We start from the raw sequence: 26715 nt of genomic DNA on the forward strand, positions 1-26715 counted from the left end.
CCCCTACAGCGGGGCATACCACGGTGTCTACGAACCGAAATTTGGTGTACCTGCGACCACCCGTTATGTGTACTAGGAATACTGTGTGGAGCTAACGGTGAAGACTTTGGATAGTCAAACTAAAGGGAGCAATAAGAGGGTCACCTAATCTTTGTCTCATCGTCATTCGTCTCATCTTTGTTAGCTTAGCCATAACACGTTGATCTTAAGCCCACCACAGATAGCTGGAGATACAGCGCATAGATACAGCGTACACATATGGCACCGCGCTGATCCCCAATCTTCGCACGTCGCTTCATGCAAATCAAAATCGTAGTTGTATGGGCGAGACTCCAGATAACTAGTCCATAAAGAGAACTAGCTGACCAGATGCTGTAGATACGGCGGATTGGCACAACTTGTGCGTCGCACTTATCTTTCAGTGTTTGCATTGGTGTCGCATGACTGCGGAGGTGGTGCGCAGTAAATAGCGTTCAGAACTACTAGTCCCATGAATTGCAAGTTTCTGCCTCGGCTGGAGCTATAACATGGCCTACTTATAGTGGTTGGATGATGAGGGGCCGGGCCGGATTTAACCAGTTCCCGATACCCTAAACGGTAACCACTATTTCAGCCCCTCCGAATTTGCAGGGCACAACGGATTTTAGAGTTGACCGGAGGTGATTTAACTGCACTCTCCAGTTCCTACATTGCGCGGCCCTGCTGGAGACACTGCGAATATTAGGATTGACCTTCCGGTGTTTTGACATTCACTTTCCGGTTCCTACATCTCGCACATCTCGGTTACTACGGTCATCGCAGACACAACGGATTTTAAGGTTAACCGTTTGTGGCCTACCTCCACTTCAGGTTCCTACATCTCGCGGCCTCAAGCCTTTCCAACTTAGTTAAACCATTTTGGGCTAGTGAGGTCCAGTATGTCCTTATCCAGCAGCGCCACAAGAAGACGTGTTAGGTATCAGATGGCACGAGCAATTCACCGAGGGGGGTTTGGAAGGCCCTCCCTCCTGCCACTCAAGGACCTTATATGGGCAATGGTTGTAGCACAGATTGCCTTCTACAAACCTCCAATAAACTCACTCCCTCGTCAATGTTATTCGACTTATCTTTATATCTTCCAGCTCATTGGACACCGTAATCTAAAAGCATTCCGAACCTTTCAACACATTTTCATTCAATTATGGTCGCTTCTGAAAAGCAATGTTTTTGCAAACGTTCCATTTTATCAACGATAAGCGATGTGAGATAAACGCCTTATTCTGCAGTACAAATATAACTTCGAACCACAAAGCAGTGGGGCAAGCCTAACGAACACAAATACAAAAAAAGCATACTCAATGCATTTTTCTCACAAGTCATCACATTCAAACAACAGCGGCAACGTTTGGATAGTAAAAGGTAAAAAAAAACAAACCATTCACCTCGTACGCTTCCATTTGATGAGTTTGACTAGCAAGGAGAAGTATATTTCCGATCCTTGCTCAGCTGGTAAATAGCAGCACAAGAATGTGTCAAGAAAATGCCACATTATGTTTTTAAAACACTCCCTACTGCCCACAACGAATGCGATGCGATCCGCCCCAAACTCACCCACACACATGTACAGGCCACCCTACCAGCACGAACCAGGAAAACCAAAAAGGCATCAAATTTAGAAGTCAGCATAAACCTCCGCTTCTTTCACCGCCACCAGCACCACCGAGGCCACCACCTGGGGTGGGTTTATTTGTTTTGATCTTATACGCCATAAATATACTCTCACAATGGTGGTCTGGTGAAATACACTTACCTTGCCTAGTTATTCCTACCGCTACTGCTTGCCCACTACCCGGAAATTCTTGTTGCAAACACATACACAAATGCGTGTATGTGTGCCGCCGTTTCGTTTATGAAGCAAAAAAAAAATGAACGTAGGGACGCCGTGCGGATCCTGCTAATCCACTTGATGGGATTCTATATTTCATGGACGGATTGGCGGAGGGTTTTTATGGCGTGGTTCTTACGCTTGTATACACAGACCCAGCTCCTTTCACTTACTTACGGATGTTCTTAACCTTTCCCCATATTCTTCGCTCCGTTCCGTTCCACTCCGCCCGATGTAATGGGTGAAAGCTCAGTATGTGTTTTTTTTTTGTTTGTTGTTGTAAATTCACTCTCCCCGTCCGCTCCAGCCAACATCTTAAGATGGTTGAATGTGTTTTAAACGGGTTTTAGTGTTTATCTTGCCAGTCTCATAAATATTGCAAAATGGAAATTTAGGTGTTAAGCGGTTCACTCCGGGAAGAGATGAATCCGAAGCAACAGAGTGGAGAATCAAGAATTCTAAATCGCTGTATCGCGTTGTTTATCAAGCGCGATATATTATTGAAGTGTATCTAACTATTATAAATTGTTATTGTTTTCCGCATGTTTAATGACACAGATCGTTTTAAAATGATTATGGCTCAAGGATATCCAATGGTAGCGTGATAAACGTTTGGTTTCATGCACCACAGTCGCAGGAAACGGTTTAGTTATCTAAACACTTAACTTACCAATATCTTATTGAATGTGTTTTACTTATTTGTTAATGTTAATGTTTAACTTAATAAATTTAATTAATGTTTTGTCCCTTCACAAAATTTTCTCTTACTCCAACTACTTTCTCTTACTTACTTTTAATACTCTTATTTCCTTATTTACTACTCTCTTACTACTTTACTTATAACAGTTACCTTGATTTTTTTCCAGTTTATTGCATTTTTAGATAATTTAAAATACAATAAATAAATAAATAAATAAATAAATAAATAAATAAATAAATAAATAAATAAATAAATAAATAAATAAATAAATAAATAAATAAATCAATAAATAAATAAATAAATAAATAAATAAATAAATAAATAAATAAATAAATAAATAAATAAATAAATAAATAAATAAATAAATAAATAAATAAATAAATAAATAAATAAATAAATAAATAAATAAATAAATAAATAAATAAATAAACAAATAAATAAATAAATAAATAAATAAATTAATTAATAAATCTATAAATAACTAAATCAATCAATCAATAAATCAATAAATCAACAAATAAATAAATAGCATAGGATGAAAACATTCACTTTTGTACTTTATGGATCAAAGTGTATTGCTATTAGAAGGGAAAACCAGTCTTCATGTCATTGAGAATAAACTCGAAATCGTCAAGTTAATTACTGAAGTGCCTAAAATACAAACTTTCACTGACTGGAAGTTTTATTTGTGTAAAATTTCGATTCTATTTATTTTCAATCAATTCTTCCATTCCATCAATTTTTCATTCAAATTTTGTACCAACTGCACTATAATGCAAACAAAACTCCAAACCACTCACTCAGGGATTGTGACCCAATTAAAAAACTGTATGCTGACATGTTGTTTGTGTTTCTGGATATATCAACCAATCCAGTTCACTCGATTTGCAATGCACGTTTTTTGCATCAGTTTCAGTTTCCACTGACCCCATTTCGTGTAGACATGCAACAGCAAGGATAAAACTGTTTGACAAAAAGCATCCCCACCAGATAGGGTACATCTGCATACAGTGACACGCAGCACGCAACACAAGGTGTGGCGCTTCCGTTTGTATCATTCTTTCTCCTTCTCGCTTGGAAAATACGAATGACAATTCTCAATCACCTTACCCCATGCCATGCGAAACGTGCACGGACCGCCTCTTGGACTGTCACCGCAAGAGAGCACGACCAAAGCGACACCAGCGGCTTACCTTTCCACCGGATGACTTCGAAAGCCATTCAATTAAGCTAAATGTAATGAAAATGCTCTACCAAACTTGAGCCCGGTGCTTACTCTACTTAATTATATGCCATTTGGAATGTCCAGGGCCGTACGGTGGTGGCTGCTGGAAGAACTGTTGGGCACAGGGTACGACTAAGCTTGACAGAGGGACACTACCAATGGAACGGCGATTTCGAAGCACGAACCAATAGTGCCATTCAGATCTGTGCGAAGCTCGCACTTGAAAGCACACCGGATTTGTGCCTGATCCCGGTCTCAAGTCCTTGTCTCGAGCGAACTCAACCGACGAGCTGTGTGCAGTCGGCGGTACAAAAACGGTACAACAACATTCCTCCTGCAACGTACCACCGTTCGGTTCGGTTTGCTCGGTTTGGCTTTTCGGCGTGTGATTTTGTTGGCACATTTACACTCTAACACTTCGCACCGAGGAGAAGGATTTTGCGTGGCCGCCCCACTTGAAGCAGAATCGTTTCAGTAAATTAGAATCATGTTTGCCGAGCAACAATTACTCACGAAATCGTTCCCACCCACCACCAACCGACCGTACGACCGTTCACTTGGCCGAAGGATCAGTGCCAGGCTGAAGATACCAATATCATCGCATGGCACGATCGGACGAAATTATGTAATGATAATCTGCTTACAGAACGGCTACGAGCGGACGTGCGGAAAGAACAACACGGACAGAGGTGACATCTTTGGCGTGCCGAAAAGCACGGAATGACTCATAACACATTGCTGCCAGACGTTCATTTCGTCAAGCGCACGGATTACATCGCGCTTGTTTGCATATGCTCTCATGCGGACGGTTGGTAAAGTTTATCCGCTCGAGCTAGTCTCATCTTCCGAAGGAAAACACGTTCTACGCGTTCGGCCAAACAACATATCGCCATTGTTTGTATCGTTTCATCAACCGATTCGGGCCGCTTATCATTCCGGAGCGTACAATGGGCATCCTATCGTGCATACTGCTTTACGGGAAATTTATCTCAGTCGAAACAACACTTCGAATGAGTAGTTGATCGCATCCCAAGCTTCACTTTGTTTCATGGAGTAGTTTTTTTCTTCATTTTGCATAACAAATGGAACATGTGACATTTTTTTGTAAACATGCGACAGCTGGATGCAAAGTTGAATTCTGTTTCTGAATAATAGAAATAATTAAACTGAGAGAAGAAATAATTGTCATTATTTCTTAATTATTTATTAAATTCAACACATCGTTAGTAGCTCCGTGAAACGTTACCTCACAATACATAACAAAATTTCACACAATACCTATTCACACGCATAATACATTTGAATAACATTTTACGTAGACGGCCGCACAGAACGAGTCATAGGAACCAAAACAAGTACGGCATTCCTCTACGTCAAGTAGCATTCTAGTACGTAGCGATCTCACCGGGACATGCAGATTTAGTCGAGAGAGCAGCTCAGGCGAGTCGATCCGATTGTCAAGGAGTCCCAGACTCTGATGGATTAGTCATATCATGAGACCGACAACGGGAAACCACAGTCCTTAATTCTTTTTAAGTCGTCCACGTGGACGCAGAAGACGAGGTAGGCCGAAACTGGGATGAAGTGATGACGTTCATGCATTCGTCAAAAGGACCGAGATAATGGAATGGCAGGCGACGACAATCGGTTGTTAGCAGTTTATACTACTACTTCAGCAGTTCAATACAGCGTAGTGTTTGTAGCTCCTGATTGGTAAGTAATTTTGTAGAGCTATTGTCTATTATTCACATTTCTCGGAATCCTTAGCGATTTACAAAACCATCTTACGTAATACATAATATAACATTTAATTTACGGCATATCTATACCAAAGGATTACTATGTCCATAACTAATACTGGAACGCTCCTAACGAAATAAATACTCAATCGTAAAGTCCTATTTGGCACAAACAGCAGCAAATATCACTAGAAAGACAGTTTTACCATAAAGCAGCCGGAAAATCTCGTGGAAAACGGTTGAAGACCAAGCAGAAGACACCGTAGGTGGATTGCAGGCTGGACACAGTTTGCCCAGGGAAGAAGTCCTAGCTCGAAACATGACAACCTTCGTTGATTACTTTCCACACCGATTGTGATATCTCAGCGGAACTTATACTTAAGTTAGACAGTCGGCTTTCTGTCTTCTGTTCTGTTCTGCTTAAGAGAAGGTCCTTTATTTGACCAACGCTTGCGACTTATCCTTATCGCTTCTAACATCATACTGCCGAGCGAAGGACCCGCTCCCGTTTTTAAAACAGTTCGATTAGCGGTACTCTCCTGTATCGCCCCGCTGCCACCGCGATATTATAATTCGTCGCCTCTCACTCTCTCTATCTCTCTGCCTCGCTCTCTCTTGTTCCGATGATACGAAACACCGATGATGGTGCGGACTGAGAGGTGACACCAAACTACTCAACTATACTCCAATGATACAATGCACTGTTTTTAGGCAAATAGAATCCCGGAATACGCTACATGTCCTCATTAAAAGGCCTTGTGCCTGTTTTCATCTGGCAATTATATGTTCGGAATGATCGTGAAACGTTAGCGTTATCACATAGTGGTCTACTGACGTGATCTGCCTATCTTAGACGTAGTCTACTGTCTAAGATGGTTTGGTATTTATCCGGATATGGCTAAAGCAAGTTTCTTCCACATCAATTACCAAAAATCGTAAACAGTTGTTGAAGACGCTGAGACGCCGAGTATATTTGGCTGGTATGTTAGAATTCACAAAATTCTACGATATTAAAGTATCAGGAGTGCCTATTTCTTACAATTAACTGAGCGTACTTGTATTTTCTTCAAGAATACTATTCATCCTTTTTCGTTGGAATCCTCTAAAATCATCAACATTCTGTTTTTTCACATTTGATTCCAAAACACCGCATCTAGCCGAAATACTCCCAATTGAATAACAAGGTAGTTTTCCTAAAAAACTACGATAACTATCTTGATAAATTTTAGAAATGCACTCTTGTAGTTTTAGGGAAATTAAGCACCTGCATTTTACCAGTTAAGAAAACTTTAATAGACCTTCACTAAACATCTCAAATATTTGCACGATATTTCGAACAGTCTGCTCTAGTTAATGAAATTAACTCCCCCAGCACACTGGCTACTTAGATACTTAGATAGGTAGTTATGCCTAGTATGTCTTGTGTGTCTTATCTAAATCTCTCCTTATTCCCAACCTTATTCAATTAAAAAATAAAGCAAGCTCTCAAAGTTCGGTCAGATAACTTTTCATATTTTTTGTAACATGATTTATAAGAACATGTACGAACTAAATCGAACTTTAAGAAAGCACACGTAAATTAATCTCACCGTCAGTAAACCCTTTTCGCAAGCACTACAAGTTTACCAACCAACGCTTTTTGTAAACAGACCTGAAGGGTAACCTACAACACATAAAAGGCAAACATAATCATTCAGCTTGTATGAATTTACTATAGCGTCTTCTTGCTTCTACAAACTTCACTTCATTAATCATAAATACGATAAAAAAAACACTTTCAGTACCAGCCGTTTAATGACACAACTGATTCGAAATCAAAACTCAACGCCCTGAAAACTGACGATTCATAGTATTGTTTCGAAATGTGTTATAAATCCTTCGTGAACCTACGTCAACGGCATCCCACAATTATGGTAGTAACATTACGCAGGCAACCCACTTCAACCTAGAGACATTTTGAAAATATTGCTGTTGCTTTTCTACATTCCTGTTTTATTTTTTGCTACCTCCCGGTCTTGATTCGTTATGAATTGGCTCTTTTTTCTGTCTATGAATTTAAAAACAAACCCCATGCCCACGATCGTCAGGCGGGAATGATTAACCAAATTTGGATAATTAACGGAAACTCAATTAAAGAACCCCTGCTCGAACTTCCCAAAGAAGCAAAGTGTCTCCGTTCGTCGAAACAATGAGCATCATTATGAAAAATGCGTTTATTTCTTCTCGACTCTTCTACTTGCTGGTGCGTTTCTTTATCGTTTCGCTCGGTGCTGCCAAAAATAAATTGTAAATGGAATTTATGTACGGTAGAGCCAGAACGGAACGGAAAAGATAGAAGGTTTAAAAAGCAGCCTAAATAACTAACAAAAAACCGAATAACCTGCAACATGTTTACTTTCATACGATAACGAAAGAAAATGTAATGCCAGCAACGCAACAAGCGTTACGCGTTAATTGAGTTTACGCAAGTAGGTAAATTTGTTTCTGTTGTTTCTCACAATCCGATATGGTTATAGTTTAGCGAAATGGTTAATTTTTATTCTGATATTGTGCAGGTTCTGTGTTCGTGTAGTTTTTATTACATTTCAACTTGTTAATTTGTATATTTGCTGTACCATTTTGACATGATATAATAATTTTTAATACTAATGAGTTTTGCAGTTTATTAATGCACAAACAATTTTAATAACAACTAATAATTCTGAACCAATTAGGTAGTTTTTAGCATTAGTACCAATATTAGTTTGAGAGACATGTTTTAAATTTTGAGTTCATTATTAAAATAATTGCTCCTTAGTTGTTTAAAATGTAAACAAATTCCTATTTTTTAATCATAAAGAATGGCGAGCTCATGTTGCTTAAATTTTTCGCGATCTTAAACTAAAGTACAATTCACGTTAGAAACATTTACTTCCTCAAACAGTGACACCTTTTTCCTGTAGTACTGGGTGTAAAAATATTCCACTTTATTTAACGAAAATCTCAATCTTTCAAATCCAGTAAATATGATGCGAATAATGCCAAATTTATAAAACCCCCACTGACATTAACATCAACTTTTGCTAAATCTCCAAACCCCATGAAAAGAAATAACATCCAACTCATCGTTAATAATGATGACAAATGGCTAAATCAGTAAGCCAAAGTCAAACAAGGCACAAAGCATCTTCCTGTCTTAAGGCAATTTTCACCAATCCCCGTTATGCTGTTATACGCTGGAAACAACATTCTCGTTACAAAGCTAACAACAAAGAATGCTAATTTCTGACCAAATCTCTTTGAACGGTCAGTGATGGACGAATGTTGGGTAAACCCGCTATTGCTTTATTGACATTTCTGCTTTTTCTCGCTTCTAATTTTTCAAAATATCCAAGCTTTTCCTTGATGCTTTCCTTTAATGTTTTCTTGCTCTACCTAACGAGTTTGAAATAAGGTGTTTGGAGCCGTGAGCATGATTTGCCGTAAAGACAGTAAGACCCTGTGTGGCGTCTATGGGAGTAGCGCAAGAGTTTTTATTTCACTGATGTGATACGCTTTAATCCCAGATCACTCATTCTGGCCTGTTTTCAGCCCGGCCGGCTGAGGCTACTGTACGTCTTGTAAAGCCATCGCAGCGAAACGTTTATTTCAATCAACTCAACCGACCTCGGCCCATACAGCACGGTACCCATACAGCAACTCATCCGTTGGCAGACGGCCAGCGCACGATTTAAGGGCCAATTTGCCCAAACCACCCGCATTCAAGTGCGCCAACCTTTTTGTTTTTTTTGGCTGCTTGTCCGAGCTACGTAAAGCACTTTCTGCCGCAAAACTTCGCATGCCGGCTCACAGTAACAATGGCTTCCGGTTCGTAAAAAAAAACACGAGAAGGTGTAAATGGGGCCTTCCCGATGTGACCGAATGGAGGCGCCCGGTCACGTTCGGTGGTCGAGTCACGGACAGGATCAAAATCAGCTGTACCACGTTTCGTGCCGTGCGTCTGCCACCTGCCTGTCACCTTCCTACCCTGTTTCGCTCCTGTAATGGCACGTTCTCGCTTTCGGCTTGTAATCATGAAAATTAAATTTATTCAAATTAAGAGCCCTAAAGTTTGAGCCCCGGCCGGGACACCGCACCCGGCGTTAAACGTACGAGCATCAACCTGCGCTTCCTGCTCAAACCACCGAACCTTTGTTTCGGTTTTGTTTAAAGCCAAATTTGTCGTCCCCTTGCTTGAAAAAGTGCGCCATAAAAGCAAGGCCCGTTCGTCAGGTGTATCAGCCGGCGCGTTGCTTTCCTTGCCGCCGCCGTACGACCGTACAGATACCGTCTCGACCGGAAGCGGGGAGTCTAACTTTGAACGCCACGGTCATTACGCTCGTTGTCATTGTCGGCCATTGCCGAACGCACCGTAAAATGTCATCGCCGAAACCCAGAGCTTATTCCCACCGACGGGACCTTCCATACCATGGTCATGATCCGGCCACACCATGATGCTGCTGTGGGGGAGCAAAGTTTTCCATCGGAAAAGTCTATGCACAGGGGATGAAAAAAAACGCTCGCCTTTCGCCCTTTCGCTGCTCAGTTTCGCTGCGTTGCTCCTTTCGGGTGCGTTTGGTCCCATTTTTCTTCTATCCGCAGTACTTAAATAAACGTATTATGATTATGTTTCGGCTACATCAACAGCTGCATCGAAGTGAAAGTTTTCCGGTTGCTGTGCAGTGGCAAAGTGCTCTCCTAGGGCTAATTTGGATGTGCATAAATTTTACCATCGACAACTTGTGATGGTGCATTGTGGTGAACTCATAACTGGTTATTGCCGATGCTCGATTGAATGCAACGAGTCAAAATTAGTTTAAATTCGTGGTATTCACTATTTCTAAGTGATTTTTTGAACAATGTAGTAAACAATTTTGCTAAACTAATATTAAATTTTCACCGGCGAACAATCAAACAATTGTTATCATTACTGTAGGGCCATTTATTTATTAAAACTAAAACGTATTTTCTAGGAGATTTGTTTATATGTTTCAGCGCTTTTGTTATTTTACCAACATTAAACTAACGAGCTTGTCAAAGTTTTTGACACATCCTACCCATCTAGAGGATCGGAGCTTAGAACGAATGACGGAAGAGGGCGCCACCATCAATGCAAATAAAACGGGTTGCATTTCGAGGATCGAGTCCTATTTCTGTAGCAAACGAGTAAAAGACCAGTATTAAATTTTTAACGTCTCTCATGTAAACGAGGCTGTTAAAGATTTACTGATGACATCTGAAACTTTGCAACAGAGCTGTTGTTCTTTAATTATTTTCAACACTCGATATTTAACTAGCTGGCAAAGTTATCAGTTATTTTTAATTGGTTCTCTGGAGAAACTATTGTGACTATCAATATCAGGTCATAGTTTCTTCAATATTTGGACTCCGGTACTGAGCAGCAAAAAAAGACTGGAATCCATAAGCTCATAATGCACGATTTAAAAAAAAAAAGTTCATTTGGAAGCAATACTCACATACGCTTCCGAAATATGGACTTTATCCAAAACAGACGAAAGCCTCTTAGTATGTGTGGAAGTACAAATATGAATAGCAACTATAATCACGATCCCTATGAGCTATACGGCGAACTCACACGGATTAGACTCGCCACCGCTTTGGTGGGCTGGTCACGTTGTGAGAACGACACCGGACGACCCAGCCCGTAAAGTCCTTTTAGGTCGTCAAGGTATGGATAGAGAAGGCGTGGTAGGTTCAAATTGAGATAAAGTGATGTCGTTGATGCGACCAACAGAGAGGCCAGAATAATTGATTGGCTGACGTCGGCGCTAAACCGTGAGCGGTTAAGAAGACACCTGCAGCAGGCCAAGGCCGCGAAGCGGTTGTATCGCCTGATAAGTAAGTAAGTTTTATTGAACTTGTAGGTTTCCTCATCAAACTCGTTAAAAGAATTATTCGTAAAAAAAGCAGTAAATTGTATCTGCCAGGTGGTTTTGGAACGTCTAACTTTTTTTAAATTTTATTCCATTATGGCCATATACGTATTTTTATTCGGTACGTCTTTTAACAACAATATCTCTCATTTACTCTTTATATGTTAATTTTTTTCTCCTTAAATGAGAGTTTTCTTAAAAATGTTACCTACCGTATAGAAAGGAAAAAATGTTCTATTTGCTTGTAAAAATATGACCCCAACTTAAAATACAATTTAATCATTCTTCCTTCAACACATAAACTGTTACTTCCACCTAAATTTCGCTGCTCCCTTGTGGCCATTACATTGCAATCCAGACTAACCTCATCACATTTTCACAATTTCCATCTTCCGGTGCAATTTTTACGATACATTACTCATCCACCAAATTGAAATGGACCAGCTTTTATGCAAGCCACTTAGCTTCGTTTCAATTTAAATTATCCACCACAGCGGCATCATCGCATTTTGCAGATGGTTCATGGCGACGTCGCTGTCTGTTTTCTGCACCTCTTCTTCCATCATTCTCACCTCATTCCGACTCACGCTCTCCTGTCTTTCCTGTTGGATTTCTTCACTCAAATTCAGCAAAACAGGATAAAAATCTTTAAAAAAAATCCCTCAACCTAAATAGCTCCTCAAGTTGGCTTCCAGGCTTACGAATTCACAGCAATCCTTAAAGACTACTTTTAATTTCGATTTCTCTTTCAAACATTCATTTATGAGCTGCTGCCACCGGAGCGCACAAAACGCAAAGCAAACTGTCAATGAAAGCACATTTTATTATGCGTCATCGACAAAATCCCGCGACCTGTCCGGGGCGGTCATGGAAGCTCAAGTGTGGAAAACGTAGCCGTAGCAAAATGGTTTGCAACGTAATCAAAATGAAATGTGCTGGCATTACTCAACTAAGCCGCCCAAACGTCCGGTTGGCGCTGATCGTTTTCGGTTTAAAACGTTGTTCTCTTTTTCCAACTTTTTTCACTCCTCCTCTTCCTCCTGTTCACTTTGCAAATTATCCATGTGCCAATTGGCTTAATGAGAATAAATGAAGGAGATTACGAAAATTTGCCAAACGCCTGTATTTGATCTGAGGAGCGGTTACGACAAAAAAAAACAACAGAGTGGAAAAAAGTTGTAATGCTTTCACGCAAGCTTGTTTCCGCTAATCAAAGGCGGCTATGACGTGCAATTATTCATTGTTGGTAAATTTGTTGAATGGTGAGTTTGATAAATTGAGTAATTGAAAATGTAATATTATGAAAATTGGGATTTCACTACCGTTTTAGAACTGTTATTTGTGTTTTAATTTTTAATTACTAGAACTCATTGGGTATTCAAGTAAGTTACCAAGCTCTTCTTCCTATATAATATCATGTACTATTGCAAAGAATTGTTGAATATTTTTTATACAAAACCAAACTCATGCTTATTAACTAAAATTTCCCATAATTTTTTCGCCATATAGTGATAGTTAAATACTGTACTAGCGACGCCAATTCCCAAAGTTTAATTTAAATTTTAATTTTAAATTTTTATTTTATATTGAGCGCTCCTACATCGAATGCTAGAGAATATGCCAATGATTGTTGGTAACTTTGCCACTAGAACCCTAAATGTTTGGAACCCTAAATGACGCATTTTGCAGATATAATGAAGTCTCTTCAGTTGGTTATTACGAAACAGACCTTTGGCGGGGTTTTTTATAAATAAATAATTAATTTTTCGATTCTTGCAAATAAAGCTTTTTTAGTCTAAAACTTGTTATGATTACTACTACTGATTATTTATTTAAAAAAATAACCAACGCCTATACAAGTGCTTTAATTGAAAAATGCAATATAACAGATTAACAGATGTCTAATCAATAAATATAACACATGATATTTGACATTCTCAATCGTAATGACATTGACGTTCGTAAAATACAGCGAACTTACTTGTAAACCTAACATGTTCCGCATATTTTGTATTCTATACATTTGAAGCATGTTTAACGTTAGACTAATCCGTATTGCACCACATCAGCCCCAAAAACAATCTGATTGAATAGAACTTTAGCCTGGATCTGGTTTTAAATCAAACCTTTCAAATCTGTAATGTATTCGAGGCTGTTCTGTGCCACGTACGGCGCTAGTCCCACGGGCTCGTTAAAACTTTCCTAAATGAATGCATGTAATTTTACCGCTGGCTAAAACACATTCGTACAAAACTGATGCCTACTAACAAGCCCCAAGCCCATTAAGGCCTTGTATTTCCGTGACCGAAGGGAAGCGTTTTCGGATACTTGTTTTTTCTCAATTTAAATATGTTCCAATTCGCGCAACGAGTTTTTTTCTTTATTTTGTCCTCGTTTTTCGCTTTGCGCCAACATATTGCGTTGGATTTTCCCTTTCGTCGGTGCTCATTTGCAAAGCCCGCGAAGCCTCTCCACGTTTTACGTGTACAAGGACGTAAAGCCTCCGGGCAGCCTTTCGACCATCCTTCGCTTAATAACACGGGGTTGAGGAATGTTTCCGTTTCTTTTTTTCCATCCCATATACGACCAAGTTCAGTTCTGTGCTTTTTTTTTGTTGATTCTTTCCCCTTTGCACGCGTTTACATTGCGCTCTGCATTGCGTTAGGTTTCCGCTCATTCCTGCTAATCTCTGTTTCTTTTGCCGGTTAACCACTCAAACGACAGCTTCAACCCTCGCGTACGTAACGCCCAGCAAGTTGTGCCCGGGGTTGCACCGGAAAGGACACGACGGCGGAAGTTCCCGACCGTTCTTTTGCAACAGTGTTGGAACCGCTGAAACGCCAGCCGAATGGCGAACAAAACAAACACACACACACAAAAGTAACAAGCGTTAGCAAACGCAAAGAAGAAGTGTAAAGTTAACTTTTAATCATCTCATTAAAAATAAAATCTTGTAACAAATTTATGCTATCATTTTACATTCCACCCGCCCGCGGTCCGTCCCACGCACGGCCACCCCCCTTCACTTCCGGTGTTGCTCAAATTACGAAAAACAAAAGGATACCGACGGTGTGCGCCCCAGCGATCATCAACCACCCGAGAGTGGCCACTCGGGAGCTTTTTGCTGTGTCGTTGTGGAAGGATTAGTCTAAACGGTAGGCACCTCAGGCACGAGATCGGCATAACTTCCCTCTCGCTCGGGTGAATGCTTGGCTGGGAAGTTTTGAAAAATTAACTTCCACCATTTTGCTTACCACACGGAACGGGCTGTGCGCACACACAACGCTTCAAACGTACGCTAGCCGATTAGCAGACAATCTTGATGTACAACACCGTTTGCTACAAAGCGCCGGGATCCGCTTTGACCCCTACGTTTATCGAATTATTTTACGATGCTTATTTATATTGCCCTTCGTCCCGGCAGGCGCATGGAGGGACTATTTGTAGCAAATGAATGTACCTGCGTTCCGTGTCGCAGTAATTATCGTTTGAACGTGTTTCATGCGCTCTGTGCAGTGCGAAACCACCCCCGGTTAATGCAAAATTATTACACGACGAGACAAAATTTTAACAACGTGAGCTGAACGCGCTTATAAATATTAATGCAGTACAGAGCGAGGTTTTGCTATAATTATTTGCTTCAAAATTCGCACCACACTTCAACGGACGAATTACGCAGCGAGTGTTATCTCACCAAAAATAACCCACAAAAACCACAAATCGCGCTAAAAATACTTAACTGTGCCTTATCGAACTGGCAGTTGCTTGGTGACAACGTTTCTGCACACTTATTCGCTTCTCACTTAGTTTTGAACATTACCGAACGATGGTCGCGCGACAGCATGTTTCTAACAAAAGTGCTTTTGGTGTTTTGTGCGTTGAAACTGGCGAACCATCAGCCGCTTAACTGCACCCACGTTGATCTTAAAGGTTTGCACTATGAGCTACTACTGACCCACCTTATCGAGATGGAGTCACGGCTCCAAACAACCCTGCAGGAGATCGCCCAAAACCAATCCCGCCAACTGGAGGAGCTAAAGCTTCGTGCAAGTGCGTGTGGTTCACCTTCATTAGCTTTAGAAACCACGGGACGAATCAGTACACTCCTGCCTGGACGTAAGCAGATACAATTCCATCGCGAAACAATTTCTGGCATCGGCAGTGATCGAACCGTTGATGGTGAATGGGTCCTATTCCAATGGCGATTTAATGGGTCGCTGCTATTTAACCGTAACTGGAGGGAGTATCGTGCCGGTTTCGGCGATACCGACGGCGAGCATTGGCTTGGTTTAGAAAACCTACACCAAATTCTAGCAACAGGACGCAACGAGTTGTTGATTGTAATGGAAAACTTTCAAGGCAGTACGGTGTACGCCCACTACGACATGTTTAGCATCGGAACCGAGCTGGAACGTTATGCGATCAAAACGATTGGCAAATACCGTGGCACAGCTGGAGACTCACTGTCATTTCACATCGGATCCAAATTTACTACCTACGATCAGGACAACGATGTACATGCATCGAACTGTGCCACCCTATACAATGGTGGCTGGTGGTTCAAAGACTGCTACTCGTGGTACGTTGCTTTCAGTAGAAATATCAGTGCGAGCAGTTGCATTCTGTAAAAATATTCAGTTTCAATATTTAATTAACAGTATAATTAAAATTATTTTCAGTTTCCTCAACGGAGATTACATTCCAACACCACAAAACCAAAACGTAGAAAAAGGATTGATTTGGGTTTCTTTTACCGGACCATTTAGCTCACTGAAGTCTTCCAAAATGATGGTTCGGCAACGAAGTTCTTAAAAGTGGCTCAGAAATGCAACATCGTTAAATAGAAAGTCATTCAAAAACAAAAGAGAATTTGTTGCAACTTAACTATAAGAACTAGTATATTGATACTTGAAATTATCCATTTTATTTCTTTTTTATTTAAAGTCTTTTCATTTGGACGAGGGCTCATTCAATTATTACGTAACGTAGATAGGGGAGAGGGGGTTAGTATCAGCGTTATGATTTGTTACATACAGCGGAGGGGGTTCAACTTTTGGTTACGTAACATACAATAAGATGATACTTTCATTCCGGCTACACAGGCTATGTATGACAAATTAATTTATTTGAGGGATTATTACACCAATTCCATGTTATCTATCTGCTGTCGGTAGTTTAGAAGTAAAATTTTCTTGGTATCTACTGATTCCCACTCATTGATGACTTCTGATGTCTACTCAGATGGTGATTTTGGATTCCGGTTTGTAGTAATGGATCCAGTTTACATCCATTGTCACATAACTATCATAGTCGACTCATAAAACTTACATTGAGCTTGAAGAGCCCTAAACAGTCTCAGAATGATGCATCTAAGTTATCCACTATTTTAAAGAACTTCATGCACTTATACATGAATCATTAATTATACAACAGTTCATTATTCAATATCATTTAGTGCTCGTACGCTCATTCACGGTACAATGATCAATTTTCAACAACTAGAACGTGTGGCATCATCATTAGAGTTTGTCTGGCCGGGTCTTTCTCATGACGTGACCAGCCCACCGGAGCCTGCTGAGTCTAATGAAAAAGTCCACGCCTCGGAGACGTATGTGAGTACTGGAACTATATAAGTTCTATATACTCCCAGCTTTGTTCAAATGAATTATTCGCTAAACCTACTTTACCAAAAAATGTAGTTATACTTTCGCTATTTTTTAGTTAGTTTTGGTTAATTTTTTTTTTTGTTTCGTAAGAATGGCCTGGCCGTATCGACCACGTAGCCGGATAGTTATAGTCTTTGCTACGGTGGATTGATCCGAATGGGATTTTGGTCCGGTCCGTACGTGTGAAGACCGGCTCCGCTACCATCATGCCACCGGGCCGCCTCAAATAAAAGTTAATCAAAAAGGTGAATGAATAATGAGAACTAACAGAAGAAAACTACGCAAAAGAAAGGTTGCTGGTTAAATAAGAAACTTATAGTACTGATGATTAATTTACATATGAATTCTTGTACTTCGCACAGCCTGAAAACAAACATTGTAAAGTATTGTATGCAGAATCGTAGCTGCATAGATTGAAAAAGGTTCTAAAACCACTTCAAATTATAAGCAACAATCAAGCAGGTCAGAATAGCTCAAAAATAAGTTCAAAGAGGTTGAACTATAGGGACCAGCTCGGTAAAAAACTACTATGAGTAGTAGCAATAGGAGTTGTTGATGTAATTGAAATCATAAAAGTGAAAACGTATATGGAAAATTCAACACGAAAAATTCCATCCTTGTTGATGTGTTCTCTAAATAATTCGTTTTCAGAAATTCAGCAGATTTCAGAAATTTGCCGACCAGTTGTTCAATAACTTAAAATGGTCGAGAAATGTCTTGATACTTACATTGCTTTAAAAGACAAAGAAAATTCCCGATAAGGACATTGCATTTGTCTGAATGATAGCAACAATCGGTTAATATGGATGAGCTCAATATTTCCAATAAAATTACCATAAGTCTAGTAAATCGTTCAAAAACAGACAAAACAAAAAAACACGTTACTAAGCACTTGGTAGACACCAACGGTACATCCTCTTTTCTATCACATCAAATCGCACCAGTCTCCTGCTTATATGCACATAACATAGCCAAATAAAAGTTCTCGACGAGTCGAGCCTGCTCAAGCCTTCTCTTTTACTGGCCAATATCTAATGAATTCACCGTACGAAACGATTCTCAGCTATCCTGCAACATTCACTTTATTGCCCACTTCCATGCAACTGTGCTCGCATTAGCATTCGAATGACTCACTTTCAGCAGTTCGCTATTCATCGATCTCGGACCACACACAAACAAACAGCCCCGTTGGTCGTGAACTGCGCTGTCCTTGATTTTTTTTGTACCCTCGAGCTGTCTTCTACATGACCTCAAACAGTTTGCCCGGTCTGCACTGCGTTTGAAATGCCAAAAGCATGCTCGAAAACCTCTGGAGAAAATCAATACCGACTTACCCGGCAAGGTGGAAACATTTTTATCTGCGAAAGAATTTCGATTGGCATGGGGTTTTTTGATTCGTCTTCTGTTTTATTTGCAGTTTGCGAGCAAGAAACAATTCACCGGTAAAAATGTGCTCCAAAACGTTCACCTGCACACAAACAACTTACGTTCAAAGGGAGCAAGTTCCTTCCCCTGGGGTTATGTCTGAGCTTATCTTCGGGAGGAGGAAAAAAACCCACAACTCAACAAACATCAACAAATCAACAACAATTTGCTACCATTCGACATCACATCAAATTATGATAATCTACATGCTACAACCAACCGTACGATGTGCATGCATATTCCTACGTGTTGGAACCATGATTTCGAATTAAAATTGTATCACCACCGAACGGAATGGTAAAATGAATGGATGAAAGCATTCCGATCGTTTCTAAACAAAGTGAAAACAACAAAATGGATTCCCATATCAAATGCGTTTTACTCTCTCTCTCTCGCATCGTACTAGCTTTTACACACGTTTCAAGTGGAAGGATTATACTTTCTATTGTTTCAGTTACGAATGTTTTATTCCACTAATCTTTTACGCCAACTCACTCATTCAAACTGTGCTACCCTTACCACACGCCGTCCAGCGAACGGGGACACGCTAAACGTCGCGACGCGTAAACAATTCATACAACTCGAAGCGGAAATTAAGTAAAACCACGTCCGCAGCGAGAAAAAAATGCTTCCACCCAAAGAACAATGGTGCAAGTGTTGCAAAAACAAAGCAATGCATAAATATGCAGATTCGGGAACGGATCGAAATGTGCAGAAACCGGATTGCACATTCATCCTTCGACAGCAGACCACGGTTGACAAAACTAACTGACCATCGGTGCTACAGTCAGGTTGGCATCTGCTCACTGGGTGAGTGATTTTTTTTTTCAATCACTGTATAAATTTCAAAAGTTTCAATGAGTTAATAATGTACCCATTCACGTGAGTGCTCGATTTCCCATTGCTGCTTTCATTTAATTATGGTAACGAGAATCCCATTTCCTACAAATAATAAATCCTTTTGTGCATTTCATTGTAATTCATTTTTTGTTGTTATACTTTAAATGATCACAACCTCGAAATACAAAAAAAAAATTATAAGCTCGAAAGACAAATATTTGTCAAACAGTATGATCCCGAATTTGGACTTTAGTACCAACAAATCTCGTCTCTTACGTATTGGTGACGTATTGGTAATTGATTAATAAATAATTGAAAGTTACTGTTGTTTTAATAGTGTGACATTTTCATACCAGCAATATTTCTATTACAACAATAAATAAGCTTAGAAAATTTCAAAAAAATGGTAATTAAACATATATTTTTGAATTTCAAGCCCCAGTTTTTGAATTTTGGAAACCCAATAAATAAGGTAGTTCTTTTCTCTTAGACGCTATTAAGGAGTAACTCATTTTCCACTACCGCTAATTACTAAAACATGTCTTTTGCACATAAAATAAAATCCTTAAACTATTTTCTATTGAAAGCCTCTCCAACCGTGACGCTTTTGCAATGCAATTGCTTACATTTAGGCGTTTATTAACATCCTTTCTATTTCCGGAAAAATCACCTCAATTCATTCGCCATTCATAAACACAGAAATCATTGAAATTGTAGATAATATAATTTAAAAAATTTGATATTCCTTATGACAGTACAGTCTAATGCATTACAGTGCTTGATGTAAACATACCTTGCACAAATTGAATAAAGAATCTTGAGAAAAGGAAAAACGAAAATGAAAAGGAAAAGGAAAAAACGAACCGTCGTACATCAGGCCTACGCCATTTTATTTTTTTACGACCCATTCGTTTCCATTTTCTTTTCAGTGTCTGAAAATAAAGCCACAGCCGTAAAAGTTAATACTCAGCTGATGTATTTATCTACTTTCACGTTTAGCCTACCCGCATCCTGATGATACTGTCTACTCGAGAGATGCCGCCCAGTTCCATCTTGAAATCGTACATAAAAAGTCTATGATTTTTCTCGCACACACACACACGCCCATATACAAAACATTTACATGAGTTATCGTGTATTGTTGAGTGCATTTGACAATAAGACATCTCTTCAATCCAGGAGTTTTAACAACAACTGCAATACAACTGTATTTTACGATTGTTGTTTCAAGCGAAGAATAATAAGCTTATCGTTTTAATTCAACTGTGCTGTTGCATGTTGTGATTATATTATATCGACATGAATACACATGTAAATTACTTGTATCGTTTTCAAAGCACATCCATTTACTCTTTCAATGATCTCATGAATGCGTGCTGTGCTGTGTACTTTAATACAATACAATACAATACAATGCTTCTCAAACAATCATGAAGTTGGTTCACAATAAAACACACTAATCGGCCTCCATAGAATGACAAAACCCCATCCCAAACAAACCATCCATTGTCGGTACATTACACAGCAAATACAAAGCAATAATATCCCTGTTCATAATCTACCACGGATCATGTTCAATCTATCGAAACGCTTAACATGCTAAAGGGGTTTAACCTACCTTTTGTTTATGCCGTTTCTAACCTCATCCAGCTCCACCATCCGCACGGGCCCAACACATGTCTAACTGGTTCGAAAATGGGTAGTTAAAAATTAAAGCCCGTTTCGACTGCGACTGCGGTTCCCTTTCAAACCTAATCAGCTAATGTTGTGAACCACCGGAACGTCTCAATTTCCAGACAAACGTTCCACCACCACCATTCAGCCTGGCTCGGCCAAACTAACCTGCATTACCAACCTGCGACCTCACTGGTACGCACCCCCCGAATCGCGCCCCAAGCAATAGAATAGTGCCCATCACTATTTGTAAATCTTGGCACGAATTTCCCGGACGCACTCGAACCTATCTCTTCCATCCATTCTATCCGCCTACGGAAGAAAGGCGAGACACTTTATCCAAAAACCATCCCAAACCCCCGTCCCCCGTCCACCATGCTCCCGTTTCACAAACAGCAGTCACAAGGTTCGTCATGGCGACACGTTTTCCGGGGACCATCGGCGAGATTAGGTTCCAACAATGAGCACAGGTCGTACTAGTGCCGGAAGCTATTCAAACAGATTAATGATTCATAGCGGCTCTCTTTCCAGCCCAGATCCCCTTTAGGATGGCCGGAAAAACGGGACAAGTTGAAAAAAATCCTGATACCTGGTTGTGCTAAAAAGGATGAGCAGTAGTAGTAGTGGCAGCGTATATGAATAATAAAATTGAATAATCCTAATGGCCCTCGCTACGTTCACTGTGTTACGAGCTTCTGGGTGACTTTCCACATTTTGTTAAACCCCTTTTTTTTAAAAAAAAGCTCCACACGCCTCTGCCATCCACGTTCGCTTTAGCGAATCTTTTATCCTACACGATTTTTAGTTTAATCTACTCACACACTATTAACAAAAAAGCTAATCTATGGGCAACTATTTCCCGTGCTCTTTGCCTTGCACGTCCGCTTTAGAATGTTGTGCATTCCGTTGCGGGAAATCGTTCTCATAGGCTGATCTTCGTCGACAAGCCATCCGAGATTTTGCGGTTTTCGTTATGTCATTCGATTCGCACTTCATTTTGCTATGATTTATTGCAGTTGGGACTGAATTTTTACAAAAGCATTTTACGGTTGTGACACACTTTTTCTTTTGCAAACGCAGAACAAGAGCGAACACTAAATCAATAGCATCCCAACGCGGCGGATTGTTGCGGGAAAGGGAATGCTGGCGCTTAAGCTAACCATAAATCAACCGTGCCACAAATGAACCACAAAGCACCATGTTGTATAATCTATAAACATGGACATTCCGGGTAAGCCTATGAACGTGCTGTAATCTCTACCTCGACTTTGATAAAATGCGTAGATTTTATTATACCATTCATTGTACTTGGGCCTGTTGAATGAACAAAAGATATTTATCTGTTTTGTGTTAACTCTGAAGCCATTGCATTTTACCATTTTGAAAAACTAATATCTTAAATTTAGTAACATTTTTATAAAATCTTCAAAATAAACGATTATTCTAAGGAGATTTTAATTTATAACTATTGAACTATAGTTCATGTGACTATTTTTAATGTTATTATTCTTCAAACTATTATTATTCTCAAAACGATTCGTATTTTACCGAATTTTCTTCACGGAAAGGAAAATGATTAAAAAATTAAAAATTCATAACTAAATTATTGTAACCGTTTTTTATTAAAAATTAAAAGATTATTTCAACGAGATTTTAATTAGTAATCATTGAACTATAAATCATGTAACTATTTTCAATGTTAAACTATTATTATTCTCAAAAACGATTCAAATTTACCGTTTTACAAATTTCTTCACGGGAAAGAAAATAATTGAGGTCTTTTCATTTTATCATTATCAAAAATTAATATATAAAGTTAAGTAACCTTTTTATGAGGTCTTCAAAATCATTTTTTTATTATGATAATAACAAAATTTAAATTAGTAATCGTTGAACTATAGATCATGTAACTATTTTTAATGTTATTATTCTTCAAACTCTTATTATTCTCAAACACGATTCGTATTTTACCGAATTTTCTTCACGGAAAGGAAAATGATTAAAAAATTAAAAATTCATAACTAAATTATTGTAACCGTTTTTTATTAAAAATAAAAGATTATTTCAACGAGATTTTAATTAGTAATCATTGAACTATAAATCATGTAACTATTTTCAATGTTAAACTATTATTATTCTCAACAACGATTCAAATTTACCGTTTTGCAAATTTCTTCACGGGAAAGAAAATAATTGCAGTCTTTTCATTTTATCATTATCAAAAATTAATATATAAAGTTAATCAAGCTTCAAAATCATTTTTTTATTATGATAATAACAAAATTTAAATTAGTAATCATTGGACTATAGATCATGTAACTATTTTTAATGTTATTATTCTTCAAACTCTTATTATTCTCAAACACGATTCGTATTTTACCGATTTTATTTCACGAGAAATAAAATGGTCCCAACATACTTTCAATCAAAGCACGTCTTATACAGGATGCAATGGTTATTCGAAAACCAACACTCAATATTCAAAAAGACGACTATGCTCACATGAGCCTTTTGATAATATTTCGCCATAGATATTTTTTTTCCAAGGGTCTTCCAACTTACTTTTTAGAGAAATTAGATCACAAATTGGAAAATTATCAACAAACTATACTTTAATAACACCTGACAAAACGATCGTTGCCCTTTAAATGCTGCATGTTGAGTTGCTGAGCGCTCATGCGTACTTTAGTAGAACAATCAACCAATTTGTAAATAATGTCATTTGAGAAGCGTTGTTGAATAATCCTGATTTACATACCATCCTTTTTATGCCTAATAAATGGCAAAGCTTTTATAATATTTTTTTCTACACCTTGTAAAACACACTCACAATACACCTCTTGATGAGCCACCGCTACGCCATTATGCTAATGTCCCATTGTTAAATACAGTTCAGAATACAATTTTCCACCACAATCTAGGCGTACGACACCGGCGGCACCAAATATCGGCTGTCGGCCAACCCACAAAACCCGGGGTAGCAACTAATACACCTAAATACGTACGGTCGGTACGCTCCGATCACACAATGGTTGCGCGCCAGCGACAGTGCATGACATCTTGTCATGCTGCACAACTTTTACAACATCTTCAGGCCTTCGTGTAGAAAACTTTTCCGTTTTTTCGTCCCCCTAAAGTTTCGATGGGCGAAAAAAAACCTCCCCCGAACAACCCTCAGAACACAACACAAAATCATCACTAGGCAAGCACAAATCTGAACCGAAAGCCCAAAACGGACAAGTTTTCGGTCGTACGGTCGAGAGTTAATCGTGCGAGAGTCACAGCTTCCTATACGTGTGCCCTTTTGTTGTGTTGTTTTTATTTTTCCTGTACAGGACCCTGAAAAAGACAGAATGGTACTTGGTATGCAAAAGTGTGGGCATGCTTTTTCAACCAATCTTTTCACCCGCTCCAACGCCGTATCGGGTCAGTGGTTGGTGGCTTGAGTGGTAAAACAAAAGGACGAGCAAAGGACGAGATGTACCCAACAAAACTTAGAGCAAGTGCAAGTGAGTGACTTCCTTCGGGATGAAATTCGTCCGCCGCACCCGGGGAAGGGCATGTACTGTTTCCTAGTATTCAAACGAATCTGTTTTTTATCAGAAGGGTAGGTAAATTTAAAAATAAAACCATCCAACAAATCCAACCAAAATCTACCTTCTTTGCAACATCCTCGGATTGTCGTTTTCCGACTCGTTCGAACTTTTCTTCGAGCTTGATCTTTTTTTTTTTCCCTCCCCCCTTTCTTGTGACACATCAAGCATCCAGCATCGTGGAGCATTATCGTCCGGTCGGGATTTACCACCTGTTTCTGGCTGAATCTTTTATAATTTTTTGCTATATTTTCTGCTTCCAATCCCTGCGTCAGCAGACGCGCATAAGCCCTACCGAATGAGTATTTATTTATGCTGAGTTTCAAATGATCATTCGTCCGCCCTGTACCATTCGCCGTCCCCGCTTCCATCGCTTTTCACTAAACTATGTTCCAGGAAGGAAGTGTATGGATGTGTAAATCTGTGTCCAAGCCTTGGCACGAGATATGAATAAAATTGTGCATATCATAAAATTTAGTTCGGTTCGGTGCCAACAAGCCCCCCTGCGAGGGGAACCAAAAGCCCTTCACATATGCTCCCATACCTCCATGTGCAGCTGTATCCGTTGGTAGGAGGAAAAATAAGGAAAACCAAACAAAAACACTCGCACTCCCAACACCCAACTACGCTCGAGGACGGATGTTGTTTTGCAAATACTGCACGAAGAAAGCACCGAAATAATCCGCATTCCCTTCGGGCAAAGGGAAACCCTTGTGGGGGGAATGGGGGGTGTGCTGTTGATGTGGGCCAAACGATGATTCAACCATTTTCGTGTTTCCATTGTTTTATGATAGATTTCTCATCTGTTGTGCTTTCTGTTTGTTTGTTTTGTTGTCTTTTCACCATCACCCAAAAGATTGTTGCACTGTACGGGACTGTTCGGATTGCATGTGGCGCTGGTTTTTCCCAGTACTCTTCTTCCTTCACATACTTCCACAACGGAAAGTTATTTCTGTTTTTCCATCGTTTGTCATTGTTGTTGTGGGATGCTGCTCAAATAGAATCAAATATTTGATCGCCGATGATGGATTTTCTCGTTTCAATCTGAACCCGAAAGGTTCATGGTGGGATTCCATGCCAGCCCACACAATGCAAATAATTGATCAGTTAGCTTTCGATAGCACAACCAGCGGCACGTGGCTAACAGCGTTAACCATTCATAAATGATTAGCTGATGTTTGTGAATTGTTTACAGGCTGATTAAAATAAATAACTTATTACACTATTTTGGTACACAAAGCTGTAGCTTTTCACTTACTGACATATGAAATATTTGCATTGCACAGGTTTTGCAAATGACCTGATTGAAGCGTAGTGCTGATTTACGATTGAGCTCATCTTCACGTCGTTACGGAATAAATTACAAACAAACAAAGAAATGCTGCATTTATCTCATTTTGATAATCCTGTAAGTATCCGTCATTCGCTTTATTTTCGTCCAAAAATTTGTTTCCATTTTTTTTTTCGAAAAAAAAATTATCTCCGCACTCCTATTCTTCGATCGCTGCTGGCGATTTGACGCTTTATGCGCACCGTTAAATTCGAATAATTCAGTTTATCCCGATGAAGGCGGCTATAACGTCCTTTGTGGAGGTCTGCTCGAGCTGTCAAAGCTGCTTTTATAAGCGAGTAAAGTAGTGGACTTTCCTCGAGATACATTATTATAACCAACCAATATAATCCGCAAACGATCCTCGATTCTCCAAGTTCCGCGTGGGTTGAATCGTAGAGTAATATCGTTTATCGTACTTCAATGTTATAAATTTGCCTTTCTGCTTTGATGATAAGATGTCCACCAGTTCGATCGACATTTTCAAAGAAAACATTGTCAAAACTTTTAACAAACATAAAGCCTTATCAAACAAATTTATTAACTTATCTGTCTTAACTTAACTGTCAAATTATTGAAAATAACTGTATATCTTCGATTTCTCTAATACTCGGTACTCCGTAGCTCGGCGACAATATGTACATTCTAATAATTGAAATGATCATGATTTCGATTAAATAATAACACATTGAATAAACTATCAATGTATTTTTAACAGATTGTTGGATGAATATGCTTGCACAATGG

The 26715-nt window shown here is 39.3% G+C and overlaps 1 protein-coding gene across 1 annotated transcript; it reads left to right on the forward strand.

The window, feature by feature from the left end:
• The first annotated feature begins 15282 nt into the window (after positions 1–15282).
• Positions 15283–16252, forward strand: LOC128305347 (microfibril-associated glycoprotein 4-like). Its single transcript, XM_053042736.1, has 2 exons — positions 15283–16019; positions 16120–16252. Exons 1-2 carry the CDS (start codon positions 15283–15285, stop codon positions 16250–16252), a joined length of 870 nt encoding a protein of 289 aa, XP_052898696.1.
• The last annotated feature ends 10463 nt before the right edge of the window (positions 16253–26715 follow it).

The sequence above is a fragment of the Anopheles moucheti genome, chromosome 3 (genome assembly GCF_943734755.1).
Source record: "Anopheles moucheti chromosome 3, idAnoMoucSN_F20_07, whole genome shotgun sequence".
NCBI classification, from domain to species: Eukaryota; Metazoa; Arthropoda; class Insecta; order Diptera; family Culicidae; genus Anopheles; species Anopheles moucheti.